A 22,994-nucleotide genomic window follows, 5' to 3' on the forward strand; every position below is an offset into this window, starting at 1 on the left:
GCACATGACATGCACGAAAAAAAATTAAATTGTGTGCACGATTTACTAATTTATAAATCATGTGCATGATTTATAAATCGAGGGAACGAAATAGTAAATCGTGCGCATGTTTTAGTAAATCGAAGGGAACGAATTATTAAACTGTGTGCACAATTTAGCCTACTATTTTTTTCTTGCATGTCATGTCCAGGGCTCCATAATCATGCAATTTTGACTTTATAACTTCCAATTGTATGTTTATATTTTGCAATTGCAAGAAAGTGTCACAACTGAGATAAAAAGTCGCAATTACCTTTTTTATTTTTTTTATTTCATGGTTAAAACAATCTTCCATATAAAGGCACAGGACACAAATATTGTAAATTAATTCCCTAAGGGGAAAAAATAAACAACAAAATGCATGATATGACTGCTTTAATGGACACACAAAATGATTCCTAGACAGACGACTTCAACCACAGATATCATAGAAAGAAAACACACGGTCATATTGTTTGTGCCACAAGAAATGTGTTACAATGATTAAATAAGCACCAAATCATTAGTGCGTAATCGTCTAATCTTATAAAATTCCTCTAAACAACAGTTTTATTCATGCCAGTCTAAAGATACAATAAAATAAATCTGCAGATCTCAGGGAAATCTCATGTGCTTTTTGGCCGACAGATGCACATAACACTGCACAAGCCTTTATGTTAAATATTACTGAATATGAATATCAGGATCACAGACCCCAGCTCTACGACTGCTCCCAGTTCAGTCCGTCTGCGCACGTTTACCTCCTTCGTGATCATTCATTACAATAGTGCAGGACACATGTGAACACACACCATATCCACCTGTCCTAACATCAGAAACATATGCAGACATACAGTATATGCTGAAGCTTTGGTTTAGTGTGCTGAACATTCATCAGTCCATCCGACTGCAGTAGTGCATTCTGGGTATGAGCGTGTTTAACTGGGGAAGTATCTCATTGAGAAAAATATTTAAACGTCAGTACAAATGCCTTTATACCTAATAAAATTAATAAGAATTCATATTAATATCATTATTGTTTTAATAATTAAAATAATAAACAACAGACCTCTTTGAAGTTGGCAGATACACAGACACACTGTAAACAGCCAGTCTGTATCCAACATTAACAGGCTACTTGATCACAATATTAATATACTGTATATAAGTTAAAACTATTTAGTAAAATAATAATTATAATAATAATAAAACATAAATATTTAAAAGGGGGTGATTCAGCAATGTGTATCTCCATGTGTCCTTTTGTTTTTTCTTTTGTCTTTTTTAGAAAAATAAACCCTTTGATATCAAAATATCCATTCAATAGTCTTTCACTTTCCTACTGTGCGTGATAAAAAGAAACGGTCGTTTAAAACAGGCTCGTCAGTAGTGTACTATCCTTCTGCGAAAGTATTGTGAGCAGCTTCAATTTGAGCAAAGCGCTTTTACTGCTGCCGAATGAAAGTTACGCCTGCAATTTCTGCAGTAACCAAACAAAATAGCAAAAATAATGAAAAAGAACAAGTTTTTGGAGAAACAGGCAGTTCACGTCCCTGGTTGAGCCGTTCGGTCCAATTCAGCCGTTCAGGTTTAGCAGAAATTACACACTTCACATTTAACCGGGACTAACTTTTTTAAAAATAAAAGCTTCTGAAGACGTTAACTCAGCAGCACACTGCACTGGTTAGGGAGTGACAACTGCATTTAATTTATTGTGGGAGTGAATCGCTCCTCATGATGGTTGACTCAGATTGCGTTCACAATGAAATACTAGTTTACTGCATTCCGGCAGTGGCCTTTGCTACTGTACGTTTCACCCATTTCCCTTGAAAGGGGCCTCCACTTGCACTTGAAAAAGGGCCCTGCTCCCCATCATTACGCAGCGCACACACACCAGGGTCGGAAATTAACAGCGTTTGGGGCAAAAAATGCCACCAAAAGTAATAAAATTTCCCCATAATCCAAGATATGGTGCAAAAAAGTCTTCATTTAAGTTCTTGTTTTTAACATTTATAATATCACACAAGCAAAAGTGCTGTTTTCCTGAATATCAGCACGCTTGCAAATGCGATGTTAATTTTATACAACAATTCAATAAATAGGTTAAAGGTGCAATATGTAATATTTTCTGTCCGCTAGAGGTCGCTAGAGGCCTATTCAAAACAAAGGCGCTGCTTGATGATGCCAAGTTTGAACACGAAATCTTTTAGCATGGTTATTTAAAATGTTATGTAGTGATGCGGCAAAATGTTTGGCATTTGATCGGATGAATATGAATATTCGTTTTCGCCCAAAACAATTTTGGAGGGCCCAAATGGTGACATTTAATTTTTGCCTCTCTGACGGTGTGTTTTGACAAATAAACAGCTATGTGGACGCTAGTTCCTGGCTGACCATATCGATTTCTTCTATGCTGTTTTCATTTGATGCATGAACAAAACTTCACTGAATTTTATTTGTACCTCGCCTCTCTTCCAGTTATCGCAATAAGCTTTGTGCTTTGTAACTTTTAATAGGAAAGAAATTCAGCTTTCAATTTCTGTCAATCAGTACAACTTACTGAAGTGTATCATGTGATCACTAAATCAGTGTTTCAAACGCAGAAAGATGTCAATAAAACAGCTTGTAAACAATATGTCTCCAAATGTTACATTTACCTCAGGAAAGCCATTTAATGTCCATAATTCAGTAGTTAGCTAGGAAAAATACCTATTTTTGCTAAATATATGCACTATATTGCATTCATTATATTACATGCATTCATTATATTTCCTGTTGTCTTTATTTAATGTATGCTTGAATAAATCTGTCATGACAACAAGTTATTACAGTCACCGTTTCTCTAAATGTTTATATTTCAACAATGAATTGGAGTAGATAAATAAACTTTATTTAAAGTTTGATCAAAATGAAAACTTTAAATTTCTGTGTTAATTTTGGTAAAAAAAAATCTGCGCATCACTAATAGTTGGTGTGAATGGGCCTTTAGTTATTTCTGATGTTGTAATTAATTAGTTTCCAAGCTAATTGCAACATGACATGAAAATATAATCGTTACTACCTGAATTTTGGTTGTAAGAATGCAATTGTCACTCCTGTAATTAACAAATTACAGGAGTGAGTACAAAGCAGGTTTAAGCACTCCAAACCGGAGTGACACTTAATTTAGCAGTGTGCACGGAGCCTGAAACCCTAGTGGAATACATTACAACACTTTGTCAAGACAAAATTAGTGGAAAGCATGTACTTTAACTGCTTTTGTGGCATTATGATTCACAAGTACTGCCTTGACACACTGTCTCTGGATACGGCTGCTAAAACACTCACCATATCATGAGCTGGGTTCTACTTCATAGAGAAGATCTTGTCGCTGTAGTGTGATTTGACACATCACATTTCAGAAGATGCAAAAATAGTGTCCTGTATACGATAAGCACTGGTGATACTTCACAAAGTATCACGCTACTTCACGATACTTCACTTCACGCTGGTTAGAGCACACGCAAACCGCTTTAGACACTCAAAGCAAATGTACGTTACGTCTACGTTACATCTATTCATTTTAGAATATTCCGGTGTGTACTGGCAGTGATCCCATAGGGAAGTTGAAACAGTCAAAATTTTCCCGAATAAAAGCGAAAACATCCCTCGTAGGACCAGGTGGCTTTTCCAGTCTGGTAACACAAGCTCGGGACAGAAGACGGCATGAAATTGAGGTTGATAAAGCCAGAGGAAGAGGACAAGCAAGCTGCGGTGACGGAGACCATGAGGTCAAAAAAGGAGGTTGCACACCTGTGCTGCTATTACTCATGCTCTTTTATTGTCCTGCTGCAGTCCTGCTCCATTTATGGCACCGAGAGTCATTCAGTAATCTTCAGGACTTCACATCGTCCTGTTCTGGATCAGACTGAAGTTCTACGTCTGACAGGACGAGCTCCACTGGCATGATGAGTGAGGTGTCTGAATCATTGCTCATGGAGGGCTGGTGCTCACCTGAAACGACAAAGAACATTACCAATAACGTTTTGCCACCAAACCTGGTGTGAGGTGTCATTTTTGAACCTGAATGAAAATTTCAGAGTTTCGGTGGAGGACAAATGGCTTGGAAGATCCCACGCAAGTTATATGGATTACTTTCATGGTGTTTTTTGTCCTTTCTGGAGCTTGACAGACTTATTCACAGTGCTTGTGAGCAGCAACAAATCTCATAAGCTGACAAAAGGACTGATACGGGCTACAGAAGCAGCACAGGATCAGACCAGAGCTGCGATGGAGAACCAGGACAGGCTGTGCTTTTATTTGCTGCCGGTACCAAAAAAAATGACCTAAATATATGAGAGCTGAAAGTAGGTCACACACAAGACCACTAGAACAGACTAAAATAATCAAATCCAGATAGATGATATGTGTAGGTCTATGCGAGAGATGGGAATTTCATCTTGGAATTGAAATAATAAGCATTGATAAGCATTCTTTACACAGAACCTTGCATTATGGGGAAACATTTTTTTTTTTTAGGATATTTTCCCATTTTGATAGACCCTCTTTGTGATTCATTTTATACAGGAACTAAAAATATAGAAATGAAGGTCTATTTTTCACTTTTTACTTATTATTTTCTACAAATTGTCCAGTTGCAAAAGCATCATTTTGTACAAATTGTACTCACAAATAGAAATTACATAACTAGAAAAACATATATTCAATATTCAATATAAAATGTCCATGATTCCATGAACTTGAACTGAAAATTACTGTTTTAAAATGTCCTAATATTTTAAGGTTTTCTTTGACAGTGAGAATTGTGAATTATTAATATTTAGGCTATACCTAAATATTACCTTACCTTATATTAAATATACCTTTCAAAAGTTTGGGGTCAGTAAGATTTTAAGACTTTTATTCAGCAATGGTGCATTAAATTGATCAAAAGTAACAGTAAAAATATTTATAATGTCACAAAAGATTTATATTTCAAATAATTGCTGTTCTTTAGAACTTTATATTCATCCAAAAATCCTGGAAAAAAGTATCACAAAAATATGAAGTATCACAACAGTTTTAACTTTAATCAGAAATGTTTCTTAAGCAGCAAATCATCATATTAGAATGATTTCTGAGGGATCATGTGACACTGAAGATGCAGAGAATGCAGCTTTGATCTCAGAAATAAATTACATTTCACAATATATTACAATAGAAAATAGTCAATTTAAATTGTATTAATATTTCACAATATTACTAAATTTTGATCAAATAAATGCAGACATTAAAAAACTTTTGAATGGTAGTGTATGTCACAATCAAAGTTATTCAGAGGCTATACATTTTAATTAATTTATAACTATTCCTAAATATAATATTCATAATTAATTTCTCAAGAAAATGTCAAGATTACAGTTCATGTAATGCGAGACACATGGCCATACTCACTGCTGGCGATGTGGTTGCTCTCTCCGGCCGGTGGGAAGGAGTCCATCTCGTGGTAAATGTGTGACTGGCCTATTGTTCTGACAGCTGGGTCCAGGACTACCGAGCTCTCACCCACTGACACCTCACTCGCCCCCGTCACAGGATTGGTGGGAGGGCCGCTGACGGACATCTCATAATCAGGAGGGATGTCATCAGAACAGTCTGTATTGGGCTGTTTGAATGGAAAATTACAGCTTATTTAGAGCAAAACACAAGGCCGTGTGTAATGTTAATGGCTCTTACTCTTACCGGGATGCCCAGGGCTTTAAGGATGTTCATTTTGCACATGGGACAGGTTCTGTGGTCCTGTAGCCAAGGGTCCACACAGTTCTTATGGAAGACATGACTGACAATAACAGCACAGTTACATTAAGCAGAGAAACATCTTACACAAAAAGACCAAAAATAGTGTTTATCTACACTTTTCAAACACATTTTAAAGAGGACCTATTATGCTTTTTTTTTTTCATGTTTATCTTTTAGTGTGTTGCTTTTGAGGATGAAAAAGATCTGTAAAGCTACAAAGTACAAAGTCACTTCAAAGGAAGTTATTCTCTATATCAGTGCACACTGTTCCTGAACTCCCTGAAATGCCTTGATTGTAGTCTTTAGTTTTCTTCTGGGAACGAACATGTCAAAACATTCCTCATTTTAATAAATCCCACCTGAGGCGTACACAGCAAAATGCCCAGAGTTCAATCAACTCTGCACAGATTACATATGACCCCTCTCTACTTAGTGTTAAAGTAACACTGAAGCAGAGTTAAAGTTAAAGAGATAATTAAGTGATTAATTAAGTTATGATTGAGCATTAGTGATGAACACCTGCTGTTAACAAGCAGAATTAAGTGACTTCAGCCACAGCCTTAGATGAAATCAAATAAAATCTCTCAAGATAAAATCTCTCAAGATCTGATTAAACAACTCCTCAAGCAGCATGTTATCTCATTAACTTTAACTCTACTTCAGTGTTATTTTAACTCTATGGGTCTGGTACAGTTGACAAATCACAACAGACTGCTCCAGACGACCAATCAGGGCACATTGTGCTTTTTGGAAGGAGGGGCTTCATAGAGACAGGAACTAAGAGTGTTACTGACAGACTGGGAGGAGAGGTGCTGCAACAATGTCAAATATATGAAAAACAATGTGTTTTTTTTTCAAACACTGAACATGAAAACATTCTAATAGACCCCAAAAACAAAATCAAGACTTTGTAAAAGGGGCACAATAGGTCCTCCTTAATGCATTAATACATTTTTAAACATGACTTTGCATTGGCTATTTTAGCAAAAATTACATTCTTACACTGCTGTGTAAAATCTAACATGAGGTAACAAACAAATTAATCAAAAACACAATTATTACCACAGAATGTAAAACCGAATAGTGAAATTAAATTAAATGAAGTGAGTTTGTTTCACTCAGATAATAATGAAAGTTCATTGTACTTAATAGAGAAAAGTTGCATGAACTCAAAATTTGATTGTAGTAAGCTGAACTTAATATGATTAAGTTGCAACAGATTTCTAATATCCAGCATGCTCTCTATAAGGAATATAGACTCTATAAGGAAAATAAATGTTGAAATTAAGTGTTATTTTGTGTGCTTTTGCACAAGATTAACAAAGGGAGACATTAGTGTTTAATGTTATGTTGGGTTTTTACAGGGGTTCTGTTATGTTAGTTCTACTAACTTAACTAAAATGGAGTTAGTTTACTTTAATGTTTTGAGGAAATAATTTTCCTCAAATGTTTTGAGTATTCTGAACTTATAAAGTTTTACTTTAGAGTTGGCAGCTCTAAAAGTGATCGATTTCTGTCCATTGTAGACACATTGTAAGCAATGCTTTGGCATGGTAATGTTTATAGTGATGCTGCACTATTGGGAAAAATGACAAAGATTACAGATTAAAAGATGATGGCTTTATAGGTATGGTTCATTTAGTTCAATAGTTTTTGTTTGAACTTCAATATGGCACACTAACGCTAACTATACTAATAATAATGCATTATTTATAGTTTAAGCATTTTATTTCTCTGAGAATCAGAATTCATCAGTTCAATCTACTTTGACATCTTGTAATGTTTGCCTGAAATCTTACCGACACGGCAGAATCCTGACGACGTCATTAGGTTTGTAGTCTTCGATGCACACTGCGCAGTTGTCAAAGTCCGACTCAGTTTCCTAGAAACAGGGGGCCAATAAATAATGTTGTGAATAACCACATATGGGTGAATATATGTGTACAGTTCCCTGAAATCTCCATTAGAGGAAAAGTAGCAGACGGGAACATACAGTCATAAAGCATGTCTAATGAGAATGAATCACAGATGGGTGTTAAAGGACAGGAATCAGATCAAAGATATCCCATAAAAAGACATGATGAAATGTCACACGTTGTAAGCGTTATTGGGGGAGGCATTTTTTTTAATCATTTTCTCTTCAAATGTGATACTTGCAATAAGAATTTAGAATGAGAACAATACGTTTTACACCAGTGTTCAAAATGTGTTGAAGTATTTAGATACTTTTATTCAGCTTTTTTATTCAAAATTCAGCTTTGATCACAGGAATAAATTACATTTTTGCAATATATTACAATAGAAAACAGTTACTTTACATTGTATTAATACTTCACTATATAACTGTTTTCACTGTATCAAATAAATGCAGCCTTGGTGAGCGGAAGAGACTTATTTCAAAAACACTAAAAAATAAAAAAGGTTGGGTAGTTTTTAATAAAGTTTTTTGATAAAGATGTTTGTAAGAAAAGACCAATTTGGAGGACAATGTGTTTTTGCCCCATTTTGCATTATTTTTCATTATAAGTATCACATTATTGGATTGAATGAAGTGTTTTTAAAATCTTCTCTGTACTCAAAGACTAAGAAGTCTGACAAAAAACATAAAACAAACCAAACCTTGTCACCCTTCCTGATGGTCCGTACTTGTAACTTGCTTATGGCCTTTTTTGCAGCGTCACCCAATCGCCTCTGCAAAAGACATGAAATATGTGTTAGAGATTGTACTAAAATGTTAGATCAGATGGATCTGTGCATCAGAGATATTAGATTCAACCTCAGACGTGGAATCACTGCCAGAAGATATATATCTTCTATCAGCCTGAGAGTTTAACTGAGAAAGCCAGAGAAGAGCAGAAACAGGAGACAAAGTGATGATAATAAAAGAGCAGAGTTTATTGAATAATCTAGAGGTTACAATACTCAATGCTGTGGCTTCATCTGGCCAATGCAATTCCAACAAGTGTTATTATATCAAGGGAAAAACAATGGAATATTACTGCTTCACAACATTGTCCAGTAACATTAAAAACATTCTCTCTTTTCATGCATGTCTTTTAGTTTGTCAAGAGTTTTTTTTTGAAGGGTGTGCATGTACGTATGCGAGAAGAAGCCTATGATTGAATCTGGAAATAAAGCAAAATAACTAGAATTAGTCCTCAGATGTCATGTCCATAATTTATCTGGCATTAATTCAATCTCAAACAGATTAATTAAAAGAAGTTATTAACTACTTTAATTAACGCAGCTCAGACTGTTGAATGGCAGAGTTGTCCATCACCAAATCAGTTAATATGCCGTTAATTCTGCCCATGTTACTTGTCCAGTTATAGGAAACAAATCAGATAGTGGTAACGGATGTACAAGCAGGGCTTGACATTAACTTTTTTGCTCACCAGCCACTGTAGCTAGTGCTTTTCCAAAGTTACTAACCACTCAGCATTTTTCACTAGCAACAATTTTGACAACAATACCATGGGGAAAACTTCCATATAGATATTTTTAATATTATCTTAATAATTTGGCAGCAGGCATATTAGGCTGCTGTCACTTTAAGACCTGATGCATGGATCCATTATACTGTTACACATGCGTTTTCTTTTGCAACTGCTTACATTCACTTAAAATATAACTGACTGTGTTTACATGAATATGTATGTAGACTGAAAGCAAAAAACAAATACTGAGTGCACATAGTTGGTCCAACTTGGTCGTTCTTCAGGGTGGTGTACCCATAAATCCTCCTAAAAAGATTTAAAGGCCATTGCTTATATACAGTGGGTGCGGAAAGTATTCAGACCCCCTTCAATTTTTCACTCTTTGTTATATTGCAGCCATTTGCTAAAATCATTTAAGTTCATTTTTTTCCCTCATTAATGTACACACAGCACCTCATATTGACAGAAAAACACAGAATTGTTGATATTTTTGCAGATTTATTAAAAAAGAAAAACTGAAATATCACATGGTCCTAAGTATTCAGACCCTTTGCTGTGACACTCATATATTTAACTCATGTGCTGTCCATTTCTTCTGATCATCCTTGAGATGGTTCTACACCTTCATTTGAGTCCAGCTGTGTTTGATTATACTGATTGGACTTGATTAGGAAAGCCACACACCTGTCTATATAAGACCTTACAGCTCACAGTGCATGTCAGAGCAAATGAGAATCATGAGGTCAAAGGAACTGCCTGAAGAGCTCAGAGACAGAATTGTGGCAAGGCACAGATCTGGCTAAGGTTACAAAAAAATTTCTGCTGCACTTAAGGTTCCTAAGAGCACAGTGGCCTCCATAATCCTTAAATGGAAGACGTTTGGGACGACCAGAACCCTTCTTAGAGCTGGCCGTCCGGCCAAACTGAGCTATTGGGGGAGAAGAGCCTTGGTGAGAGAGGTAAAGAAGAACCCAAAGATCATTGTGGCTGAGCTCCAGAGATGCAGTCGGGAGATGGGAGAAAGTTGTAGAAAGTCAACCATCACTGCAGCCCTCCACCAGTCGGGGCTTTATGGCAGAGTGGCCCGACGGAAGCCTCTCCTCAGTGCAAGACACATGAAAGCCCACATGGAGTTTGCTAAAAAACACCTGAAGGACTCCAAGATGGTGAGAAATAAGATTCTCTGGTCTGATGAGACCAAGATAGAACTTTTTGGCCTTAATTCTGAGCAGTATGTGTGGAGAAAACCAGGCACTGCTCATCACCTGTCCAATACAGTCCCAACAGTGAAGCATGGTGGTGGCAGCATCATGCTGTGGGGGTGTTTTTCAGCTGCAGGGACAGGACAACTGATTACAATCGAGGGAAAGATGAATGCGGCCAAGTACAGGGATATCCTGGACGAAAACCTTCTCCAGAGTGCTCAGGTCCTCAGACTGGGCCGAAGGTTTACCTTCCAACAAGACAATGACCCTAAGCACACAGCTAAAATAACGAAGGAGTGGCTTCACAACAACTCCGTGACTGTTCTTGAATGGCCCAGCCAGAGCCCTGACTTAAACCCAATTGAGCATCTCTGGAGAGACCTAAAAATGGCTGTCCACCAACGTTTACCATCCAACCTGACAGAACTGGAGAGGATCTGCAAGGAGGAATGGCAGAGGATCCCCAAATCCAGGTATGAAAAACTTGTTGCATCTTTCCCAAAAAGACTCATGGCTGTATTAGATCAAAAGGCTGCTTCTACTAAATACTGAGCAAAGGGTCTGAATACTTATGACCATGTGATAGTTCAGTTTTTCTTTTTTATTAAATCTGCAAAAATGTCAACAATTCTGTGTTTTTCTGTCAATATGGGGTGCTGTGTGTACATTAATGAGGAAAAAAATGAACTTAAATGATTTTAGCAAATGGCTGCAATATAACAAAGAGTGAAAAATTTAAGGGGGTCTGAATACTTTCCGTACCCACTGTAACTCTGTCATGTGACAAAAATTTAATTGTCTCTAATTGTGACCTTGAAAGCCTAGAATGTCTCTGTTCTTGAAATGTCTCAGTAGACAGTTCCTCCAGAAGAACCATCTCGAAATTGAAGATTGTGAAATTTCCGAGTAACAGTTCCTGTTATTCTGTATAACTCAGAAAACTTCTTGAAGGCCGCCGGAATCGATCTGTGAAAACATAAAAACAAGAGAACGGAATGCTCTTTTTGAAAAACAAGTTTGTTTAAACTTAATTAAAATTATGTTACAACCTCTAAAGATAAACAAAAACAACCATAGAGACAATTTGGCTGGCAACTAAACTGTAGTTTGGTGTAAGCGAAAAAACTAAGCCTTCCACCCGCCATATCTTCATCATGAGGTTGCCCCCAAGTCACTAAAAGACAAGGATCTTCCCCATGACTCCATCCTTCAGCATTTCACTAGTCACATTTAAAATGACTAATAAGTGTCCAAGTGTCTTCCCTAACAATTTTACAGCTGAAGGGGTGACTAATAAAACTACATAGGAACCATTTCATTTTGGTTTGCTGCAATTTCTTAACGTAAATCATTTGGCGATTCACAAAACCGTCCTGAGGGTGCAGGGTTTTGTCCACAAAAAATAAACTGTGAAGAAAGTCAAATTAGAATTTAGTGTCAAATTGTTCTTTTACCCTTAAAAACCTTCACTATCTCTGCATCATCTTGACTGTCTGGAATTAGTTCACAAGTATTCTTCATAAGTATATGTTTTGCCAACTGTAGTATCATGGACCACCTGAAAGTGTCACATGTCCTGCTGCTCTATAGAAAATCATGCAATGCAATGCATTTACAAAGTGTATATAGTGAATGGCTCATTTCAAGCATTACGAAGACACACTTTGCAAAGCCAAATAGACTCAGACTGTCTATTTTAACTGTTCATAAGGAAACCAAGGGCCTTGAGTCATGGTGGGTTACTTTGAATAAAACCCCATAGTTATAGTTTATTCTGATCACCCCGATCTTGGGTTAACACAGATGTCACAAACTAATCCAAAAGATCTGATTGATAAACCTATAGCAAGGGTACCTTTTTCAATTACTCAACAACTACTGGAACGCAAATGGTTTTGTGAATTTCCTGTTGGGTCTAAACATTATTTTTCCAGATTTTAATATCTGAATTAATGCATGTAATGTTACTCCAGGTTTTTCTTGGAGTTTATCAATCTGCAGTCAAGATTCACACTAACTTTGAGGAGGCCTGCACTCTTTGCTCGTGCTGCTGTACATCTTTTGCAGTTATCATTGTAACTCATCCGTGAGTTAGTGTCTGTATAACATCTAAACCCTCATTAAAACACACTCATCATTTTAGTTATTTACACTACGGTAAGTGATGTGCTCATCACATAGAAAATATACTTGAGACTTTGTTCAATATTTTTTCCATAAGAACATCCAATCATCCCAGTAATCATCCTCCACTCGCTTTGACCATCACAAACCAAACATTTTTAACTTGGATAAGTCCTACTTTCAGCCCTTTAACCAACAAACTTTCCCTTTCTTTTAATCAAATACCTTTTTAAAAACCCCTTCAGCTTTTTTAATGTCACTAGTTTACCTGAGATCACCTTTCTGCACTGTGATTATATTTAGCATTAATCAAGTAATACTGCTTCTGCTCATTTGATCTTAAAACAAGTTAGTTCACCCAAAAATGAAAATTCAGTCATTAATTACTCACCCTCATGTTCCACACCCGCGAGACCTTCGTTCGTCTTCAGAACACAAATGACGATGTTTTTGATGAAATCTGAGAGATTTATGTCCCTCCATTGACTTTGATTTTTTGATGGAGATAACAGTTGCTTGTTATTCCATCCTGTCGACAACGTTAAGATGTTAGATCATGGCAAAACGTTAGATCCGGTGGATCTCCATGTCAGAAATATTAGATTCGACCTCAGACACCAAATCACTGACAGAAGATATATATCTTCTATCAGCCTGAGAGTTTAACTGAGAAAGCCAGAGAAGAGCAGAAGCAGGAGACGAAGTGACGATAATAAAAGAGCAGAGTTTATTGAATAATTTTAGTTGCGTAAGTTTCAATGCCCAGAGTTCATCTGGATGTTTCAATGCTCAATGCTCTGGCTTTGTCTGACCAACAAGTGTTATTATACCAAGGGAAAAACTGCTTCACAACATCGTCCAGTGACGTTAAAAAACTCGAAATGGAGACATTCATCTCCTACTCGTGAAGACAAACATCCCTTCAAACCACAATCATAATCACAATTATGATAATAATATATAGTAATATAAAATATAAAAAAGTATATAGTAATATAAAATATAAAATTCATAAACAAATGAATGACAACTATATAAATGACTAATGATTATAAGATTAAATCATATTAAAAAAATAGTGTAAAAAGAAAACAGATGTATGGTTGGCTCTCTTAAAATAACAAAAACACGGGTTGTTATTTATGGAGGACCACAAGTGTCACGGAAATAATAATAAAGCGCATCATTAATTATTAACTAATTGTACAATAAAAATGTGCATTAGTAAATGTTTGCAAAAAATAATTAATCTAAAAATAAATAGATTAAATTGCAAAGTAATTCATTATTTTATTTTTCATTATTTTATTTTTTAATGGCCAATGGCCAATAAAAGCAGTAATTAATCTATTTATTTTTAGATTAATTAATTATTTTTTAGGTAAACACATTTACTAATGCACATTTTTATTGTACAATTAGTTATTAATTAATCCTATGCTTTTTTACTATTTCCGTGACACTTATGGTCCTCCATAGTTATTGAGAATCCTTAGATCCTTCACATACTACATTGAAATATCTCATATTAAATCAGATTTGATTCTGAATGCATGTGGTGTAACATAAATGCAGGTTCAATCCCAGTATTTGGTGTAGTTAGCGTGGCTCTACAGCACCTGGTTGCGGTCTCGTGCGTTGGCGTAGCGGAACCTCTGGATGTAGTAGAAGACCAGCCAGGCGAGAGAGATGATCATCAGGACGATGAAGGAGATGGAGACGAACACCACTGAGGTGCGGCTGACGTACTTCTGCAGGTTCCGCGTGCCGATGGTGATGTGCATGGCCACGGTTATGTTCTTCTCCAACAGGGCCACGATCTCACGACCTTTGGGCTCGGGAATCATGATAGCCACCACGTCGCCGGTACCTACAGGAATGATGTTGGGTTCAAAGCTCAAATGATTCACTCAAAATAACAGTAGAGGCACAGAGATGACATACTTCAATGTATAAACACACCAACAGTCATGGTTGTTGGCTATTGCACTGTCAAACACAATCCTTGATCATTAATGTCAAATCTACACTCTTAGAAGAAAGGGTTCTATGTAGAATCTCGTCAGGCGCTTCATATGTAGAACCTTTTATGAGTTCAACATTCAAACCATTAAACATCATGCAATCATTTAAGGAAAAGGTGTGACTGCAGTCTAATGCTGCGTTCTCGCCATGTTGTAATTACTGTAACGATTCTGAACTGCCTCAGGGGTACGCCACTCTAAAAAGATAAGGAACCACCGATTTAAGTCATTTCTCATTTCTAATGTAGAACATTTTTTTGGCATGAAGGGTTCTTTAAAATGGAGTCAAGAACCATGGGTTATATATCTATATAGAACCCACTGAACCTTTTTTTCCCGAAGCGTGTAGTTAAGCTCTACTCTAGATTCTGATTGAACCTCTTGATCTCTAAAAATCTCTGGAAAAGCCTCCGCTTGCATTTCCTGATCAGATCTGCAAACTTAATGTAATTGAATTAGGGGTGTGCACGAATAGTTGAATATTCGATCTGTAATTATTATTATTCGAAAAATAAAAATACTATTCAATTAGTTACTATTATTATTGGTTAAAATTACTATTCAATTCAATTTTACTACATTGCTTTGCAGGCCGTAAATGCAGTGAATCCATATTAAATCCCAAGCATTAAAACTAAAACTCACAGTTATAATTAAAAGCACTGGGTGGCGCTGTGGAGCATGTTAACAAGTTGATTGTATTTTATCACATATATATCCTTCTATCCATCCATCCATCCATCCGTCTGTCTGTCTATCCATCAATCTGTCTATCCATCCATCCATCCATCCATCCATCTCGTTGTCTATCCATCCATCTGTCTGTCCATCAATCTGTCCATCCATCCATCCATTCATCTCTTTGTCTATCATCAATCTGTCTATCCATCCGTCTGTCTATCCATCCATCAGTCTGTCAATCCATCCATCCATCCGTCCGTCTTATCTATCCATCTATCCATCCGTCTTATCCATCCATCCGACTAGTATCCATCCATCCGTCTGTTATCCATCCATCCATCCATCTGTCCGTCTATCCATCCATCCGTCTTATCCGTCCGTCTTATCCATCCATCCGTCTATCATCCATCCATCCATCCATCCGTCTGTTATCCATCCATCCTCCATCTGTCCGTCTATCCATCCGTCCGTCCGTCTATCCATCCATCCGTCCGTCCGTCTATCCATCCATCCATCCATCCGTCTTATCCATCCATCTGTTATCCATCCATCCATCTGTCTATCATCCATCTGTCTGTCCATCAATCTGTCAATCCATCCATCCATCAATCTGTCTATCCATCCATCAATCTGTCAATCCATCCATCCATCTTTTTGTCTATCAATTTGTCTATCCATCCGTCTGTCTATCCATCCATCAATCTATCTATCCATCCATCCGTCTATCCATCAATCTGTCAATCCATCAATCCATCTTTTTGTCTATCTTCAATTTGTCTATCCATCCATCAATCTGTGCGTCCATCCATCTCTTTGTCAATAAATCTGTCTATCCATCCATCTGTCCGTTCATCCATCCATCCATCTGTCCGTCTTATCCATCCATCCTATCCATCCATCCATCCGTCTGTTATCCATCCATCCGTTTGTCTATCCATCCATCCATCTTTTTGTCTATCATCAATTTGTCTATCCATCCATCAATCTGTCTATCCATCAATCTGTCCATCCATCCATCCATCTCTCTGTCCGTCCATCCGTCTTATCCATCTGTCTAGTATCCATCCATCTATCCGTCCATCATTCTTTCAAAAGCAATTGCAACGAATAGAGTGAATTTGTAAACCTACATTACAATTTCATAATATATGGTTTTTTTTTTTTACTGAATTGGGCAATTCCATCCATTGAAATATTTAAGTGGTTAGATATTTATGCATTTAAACTATATTTTTGTGTCTCTTGCTTGTTTCAAGGAGGTTTTTCAATGTATGTCTTCTGTACCATTCTTTTAAAGTCGGTAGGACATATGTGTCATCATCTAATATTTACCATATGAAACTGAAGACTTTACACATCTCAGCTAAGCTCAGCAAACCAGTCTCTCTGGATTCAACTTTCTGTTTGCATCTGAGAAAGCCAGTCATTTCATCCTCAAGATCAGGACCAGCTGGACTGAACTGTAACACAGGCCAAATGGTGCTTAGGCTGTTCAAGTATGGTAAACATTAACATCTCAAGTGTAAACTGAAGGATCCAGAAGGGTTGATTGCTGATGTACTTGTAATGCTCATGAGTAAAAGAGCTGCCCACATCAGCATCATTTCACATGATTTCCACATTATAAATGTTGCTCATTTTCATTACTCCAAAAATAAAATGATAAAGTATGCATTTGATCAATGATGAGAACCAGCCCTCTCTATTTACAGACAGAGAGTTGGGTGAGCGGTCGATGTCATAGGTCAAATTTGCTCTTTTCTACTTTGGAAGGACTTACCCGTTTCAAATATTATTTCTAAGGATGACACTATTATGCTCACATTGAAAATGTATTAATTAAAGGATTACATTTTACACAATCTTATAAAAAAGGATGCACTGGCTAAATAGAGGTGAAAAAGAGTTCAGTAGAGAGGTTTTTGGGATGTTGTGTGCAAATTATTTTATAAACAATTATACCACTAACTCTCAAAAACCACACAGCACTCATGAAACAAAAGGCCAAGAGACAGGAAAACAGTAGGGAAGTGAGAAAGTCAGAATGACATGACTATCAGATCTGCAAAATGCAAGGAGGGATTCTTGTGGTTTAAATGGTTTGAGCAATCTTACAACTCCCACTATCCTGCTAATGTCACAACACAAATAAAAATACACAGGAACAAGATCTTTGACAAAACACAAGTGTCCACTCTTCATCTCACAGAACGAACATTTTAAGTTCACCATAATCAGGCATTTAGAGTTAATCCAATATAGTGTTGAACTATAATATCAGCAGCTAAACTATAAGAGTGATTTGCTACTTTGAGAAGGACATCCACCCCCGGCTCTTAATGCATCGTGTTTCCTTCTGGAGCATCAGTGAATGTTTGAACCTTTTTTAATAGTTGTGTTTGAGTCCCTCAATTGTCCTCAGTGTGAAAAGATGGATCTCAAAATCATACAGTCACTGCTGGAAGGGCTTCAAATACGCAAAAGATGCTGAAAAATCAAAGAATCTGCAGGACCCGGAGGATTTTTCTGAAGAAAAGAGCTCAGTTTAACTGTTCAGAACAAACAAGGGACTTCTTTTAAGTAAAACATCTTTTATGTAAAATATCTTACTCAATACAGTACTAAATAAAAAAATAACATGGATCCCTCTTATTTTGTTAAAATTATTCACATTTTCGCAGATTCTGCAAGGGGTTCACCAACTTTAAAGCAGCACTGTATATCAAAAATTCATTTTTGTGAGTGGATATGCATTGCTAAGAACTTCGTTTGGACAACTTTAAAGGCGATTTTATCAATATTCTCAATAACCTCAGATTCCAGATTTTCAAATAGTTGTATCGCGGCCAAATATTGTCATATCCTAACAAACCATACATCATTGGAAAGCATATTTATTCAGCTTTCAGATGACGTATCTCGAACGCGCCGTTTATTTCCCGTTTCGATGAAGCCCCTCCTTCTGTAACACGAACCGCGCTGTGATTGGTTAGCTGACCCAGCGTGCTGTGCATGCACAGACTTTGCAAGCATGGATTTCACAGGAGGTTTCAGAGTGGTATGCTTTTTTTTCTCTCTCTTTTTTTAATTTAAATGTAATTTTAGTTATGATGTTATACACCATTTAATCATGATATTTGTCAGAAAACAGTGATCGATCACAAAACCATGGTTAAGGGCGGTGAACAATCTTACATACAGTTGTGGTCAGAATTATTGGCACCCCTGGTAAATATGACCAAAGATGACTATAAAAATAAATCTGCATTGTTTATCCTTTTGATCTTTAATTCATAAAATTAGCAAAATTCTAACCTTTCATTGAAGAAAAAGAATTGAAAGTGGGGGAAAATAAATTTATTAAAAATAATTCATTTATTATGAAATAAATGTTTTTCTCCAAAACACGTTGGCTACAATTATTGGCACCCCTAGAATTTTTTATGAGTAAAATATCTCTGAAGTATATTCCCACTGATATTTAAATTATTTTAGCACACCAGGGTGATCATGAACATGAAATTGTCCAGCCATGACTTCCTGTTCCACAGGAGTATAAACATGAGGAAACACAAAGGCCAAATTCCCTTAATCATTCATCGCAGTGAGTAAAACCAAAGAATATAGTTCTGATGTGCAGCAAAAGATTGTTGAGCTTCACAAAATAGAAAGTGGCTGTAAGAAAATAGCTAAAGCATTGATAATCCCCATTTCCACCATCAGGGCAATAATTAAGAAGTTCAAATTAACTAAAGACGTTACAAATCTGTCTGGAAGAGGACGTGTGTCTAAATCATCCTAATGTGAAGTGTGGAGGAAAGTTTGAGTGGCCAAAGACTCTCCAAGGATCACAGCTGGAGAACTGCAGAGATTAGAAAGCCTAAAAAAATTATCAAACAGCACTCACATCCAAGTTGTTTGGGAGGGTTTCAAGAAAAATCCTCTGCTCTCATCCAGAAACAATCTCCAGCATATTCAGTTGTCAGACACGACTGGAACTTCAAACGGGACCAGCTTCTATGGTCAGATGAAACTAAAAGAAGAGCTTTTTGGCAGCAAACCCACCAGATGGGTTTGGTGCACACATGGATAAAAAGTACCCCATGCCCACGGTTAAATATACTGCTGGATCTTTAATGTTGTGGGCCTATTTTTCTGCTGGAGGTCCTGGACATCTTGTTCAGATACATGGTATCATGGATTCTAGCAAATACCAACAGATAAAAAATCTAAACCTGACCGCTTCTGCTAGAAATCCAATAATGGGCAGTGGTTGGATCTTCCATCAGGACAATGATCCAAAACAAACATCAAAACCAACATAAAAATGTGTCGCTGAGCACAAAATGAAGCTTCTGCCATGGCCATCCCAGTCCCCTGACCTGAACCCTAAAGAAAATGTTTTTATTTACATCGTATCAACAACATAAAACTTATAATTGGAACTATTAATAGAAATTTTTGTAACATTTCAGATGGTTTTATGCTCAAACAGCAACATTACACACTAACTAAAGCTGAAAAAGTGAAGCAGCATAATTAGGACCCCTTTAATATTTTTTCTTGCAAGTTTAGGTTGCCATTTTGCGGCCTGGACATGTTCCATTGCTGAGAAAGCATAACACAAACATGAAGAAATCTGCTGCGACTGCAAAACACGTTGAGTAATCATGCTGTAAACATCTGCTGCTTCAGATGATCTGAGTTAAGACAATAAAAATATGCCTGTATATCAATATGTTCCCTTTCTTGTAATAAATCACTGAGTATGAATGTCGTTAATGTGTGATGTCTTTGTTTTCTTAGCATTATGGTTATGAAAAATTAGATTTTTTTTTTTGCATTACAACAATAACAAGTGAAGACTTAAAGGTGATAGAGAGGATTTTTTCGTCGACTGAGAATCCAAAGACTGTTACTGAGTTTTTGAAATGAGCACATGCGTAAGAACAACCCCCCTCCTTCACAACACATTTCAAAGGAACGCCTCCCAAAACTCGTAAACACTCGTACTGGAACACGAGTGTTTACCACCGGCATTCGCTGTGTCGTGTTTTTTGGATTCATTATGTCGGACTCACCGCAGGTAACTCATAATCTGCAGTTGTTACTCCTGTCTCCTGACAAAAACATTGCATGTGGCGCCTGTGGAGTGTGGAAAGTTACTGGAGAGCGCAGCCGCGCACGTCTCTCACAAGGAACGTCACGGCAGTGATTGACAAGCCAGAGGGCCAATCGTTTACGCGATGATCGCATAAACGATTGGCTGATGTTTTTAAGGCCCTACCTCGTGCACAGATGATGTATATTAATATTATTACTTTCAGTGCACCTAATAAATTGTCTTTTATCAGTTAGTAAAGACAGTTTCAAGTAATATTGCAAAAATGTATAAAACAAAACATCCTCTTTAGCACCTTTAAGATGCAAAAGCCTCTAAGTGCCATCTGAAATTTTCTTATAAAATGAGCATTTTTATCAAGCTTGTATGTTTATGTTATGTTTAATTGCCATTAAAGTGAAATTACTGAACCTAAACATACGAGCTTGATAAAAATGCTTTTGCATCTGAAGTCTTCAAAGTGCTTATTGTCACAAAAAAGTGTTAAAAATGCAAAAAAACTAATAAATAATAGTGAAATCTTAATGCAAAATCTTTTTTCTTTTACCCTCGAGGTGAAGTATGGACATGGTTCATAGGTTATATGATGCAAAGATAAACATTTTAGAGGAAAAATTTTGCATAGTAAATGTACCATGCAAATTCATAATCTCAAGAGTTATTTCCTCATCAGGATACAGTGCATGAAATATGTTAACTATTAATAGTGTGAACATCATACATTATGGATCATTGGTCATAATCACATGTTGGTGCAGTGGTGCGATAGCCTGGTTATACATTAGAGGAATAATTGAACCTCAAAGGACAATTTTATCCTTCATTCACTCAGATGAGAGTGTCTTTATTATGTGGGACATAAAGTTGATTTTCATATACTGTACAATGAAAGTGCCTCATAAACTTGTGATACAGAGCACATCTTGTACTTTTAGCATATGTTAATGGTTGAGAGAGGAAAGAAAAGAGAGTTGTGTCCTCTTACCGTGATGTGGCATGGTAATGGTGTCATTGGAGTTGCTGGAGCCCACATTGAAGATGACCACAGCTGATGCATTGAGAGCCGCAGCATGTCTGATCTTCTCCCTGTAGGTACAGTTTCCTCTGGCTATCAGTGCTATCCATGGGATGTTGGGATGGGGAAGGGAGAATTTAGTGCTACTGTCACATGCCTGTCTGTCCTGCAGAAGTGATGGCATGAACACAAAACCCCTGGCGTCTCTTTTAGGAGAGTGCTCCCCATATCTCCCACATTCACTCTTGTCTGTCTTTATTTCGGATGTCACTGGATCCAGGTAAGTGATGTTGACGAAGGCAGTGTACCATTCCTCTTTCTCTGCCACTGTGAAGTCCAGACACAACAAATGCACGAAGCAAAACGACAGCAGCCATGTAGACAGGGCTAGACTCCGGCAGGCTTGGTTTAGGGACATTGCCATGTTTTCAGAAATGATCCCAAAGAAAAACTAACCGTTTTCAAGCTGGGGAACGTCTTTATCCTGCTTCTCTTTCAGTGCGGCATCACTTGGCAACCCCACAGCACAAATAGAGGGCCTTCAGATAGAAACATGTCTCTGACTAACTCCGTCGTCCTTTAAAAGTGGCTTATAGATGCAGTCCACCATCATGTCGGTTCACCCAGCAGCATTTGCGTCTGTTGTGACGGACCACCAGGGTTGCCAGATATTATTACTAAAACTACACTGTAAAGAAATCGTGCAGTCCCCAGGTGAAAAAAAGTAAATTTCAATAATGTACTTAAAGTGCTCCATTTTTGTGCACTAATTTTGTACTTAATATACTAAAAATTCTCCTTTAGTACTTCTTAAGATAATCTTAAGAACATCTAAGTGTACTCAACTGTGCTATTTTGAGACACCATGAAATATGAGTACACTTAGATGTTCTTAAGATTATTACTGATTAAAGAAGATTTTTTTAGTATATTAAGTACAAAATTAGTGCGCGAAAATAGAGCACTTTAAGTACATTATTGAAAAGTTTTTGTTTTTGTTTTTTCACCTGGGGTTGTTGGAGAATAACACAAGATAGAATTATATATTAAGCAATAAGGGACTCAAAACGTGTTATATTGTAATTTAATAATAATAACAAAAACAATATAAAAACTGTCCGGAATCAGCACTACAGAACAATCGCGTGACAAGAAAGAAAGACGCTGATCAAATACTGTAACTTTGCGTTTTATAAATTAAATATGTAGATTAAGAAAAACCAGGTGCAATAAATATGAAAAATATTATAATATATAAATATTGTAATCGAATCTGTGACTCGGATCTCCTATCAAACGGCTAAACTGATGAAATCACTGATTCGATTCCTAACGCTCCGAAGCAGTGTTTTGAAATCAGCCAACACTATATTGTTGGAAAGTCATTATTTTGGGTTTTTTTTGCAGCACAAAAAGTATTCTCATCGCTTTATAATATTAAGATAGAACTACTGAACTCACATGAACTGTTTTAGATATGTTTTTAGTACGTTTATGGATCTTGAGAGAGGAAATGTCATTGCTGTGAATGCAGGCCTCACTGAGCCATCGGATTTAATCAAAATATCTTGTGTTCCGAAGACGAACGAA

At 36.8% G+C, this 22,994-nt stretch overlaps 1 protein-coding gene across 1 annotated transcript; it reads right to left on the bottom strand.

Annotated features, from left to right (window-relative positions):
- Window positions 1-282: 282 nt before the first annotated feature.
- On the bottom strand, window positions 283-22,065 carry rnf150a (ring finger protein 150a). The gene is made up of 7 exons (XM_048196099.1): window positions 21,375-22,065; window positions 14,182-14,432; window positions 8,416-8,487; window positions 7,596-7,678; window positions 5,740-5,836; window positions 5,452-5,662; window positions 283-4,011 (listed from the first exon to the last, which is right to left on the bottom strand). Exons 1-7 carry the CDS (start codon window positions 21,826-21,828, stop codon window positions 3,893-3,895), a joined length of 1,287 nt encoding a protein of 428 aa, XP_048052056.1. The 5' UTR covers window positions 21,829-22,065; the 3' UTR covers window positions 283-3,892.
- Between the last annotated feature and the right edge of the window lie 929 nt (window positions 22,066-22,994).

The sequence above is a fragment of the Megalobrama amblycephala genome, linkage group LG7 (genome assembly GCF_018812025.1).
Source record: "Megalobrama amblycephala isolate DHTTF-2021 linkage group LG7, ASM1881202v1, whole genome shotgun sequence".
NCBI lineage: Eukaryota > Metazoa > Chordata > Actinopteri > Cypriniformes > Xenocyprididae > Megalobrama > Megalobrama amblycephala.

What these genes read in the sequence shown, in the direction of transcription:
- rnf150a (XM_048196099.1), bottom strand. Translation starts at nt 21,828, where the DNA reads ATGGCAATGTCCCTAAACCAAGCCTGCCGGAGTCTAGCCCTGTCTACA. An exon ending in ACGCACGAGACCGCAACCAG is followed by an intron (nt 8,488 to 14,181) that starts GTGCTGTAGAGC and finishes TGTCTTTTGCAG; the next exon opens with AGGCGATTGGGTGACGCTGC. An exon ending in GAGCAACCACATCGCCAGCA is followed by an intron (nt 4,012 to 5,451) that starts GTGAGTATGGCC and finishes TTGTCGTTTCAG; the next exon opens with GTGAGCACCAGCCCTCCATG.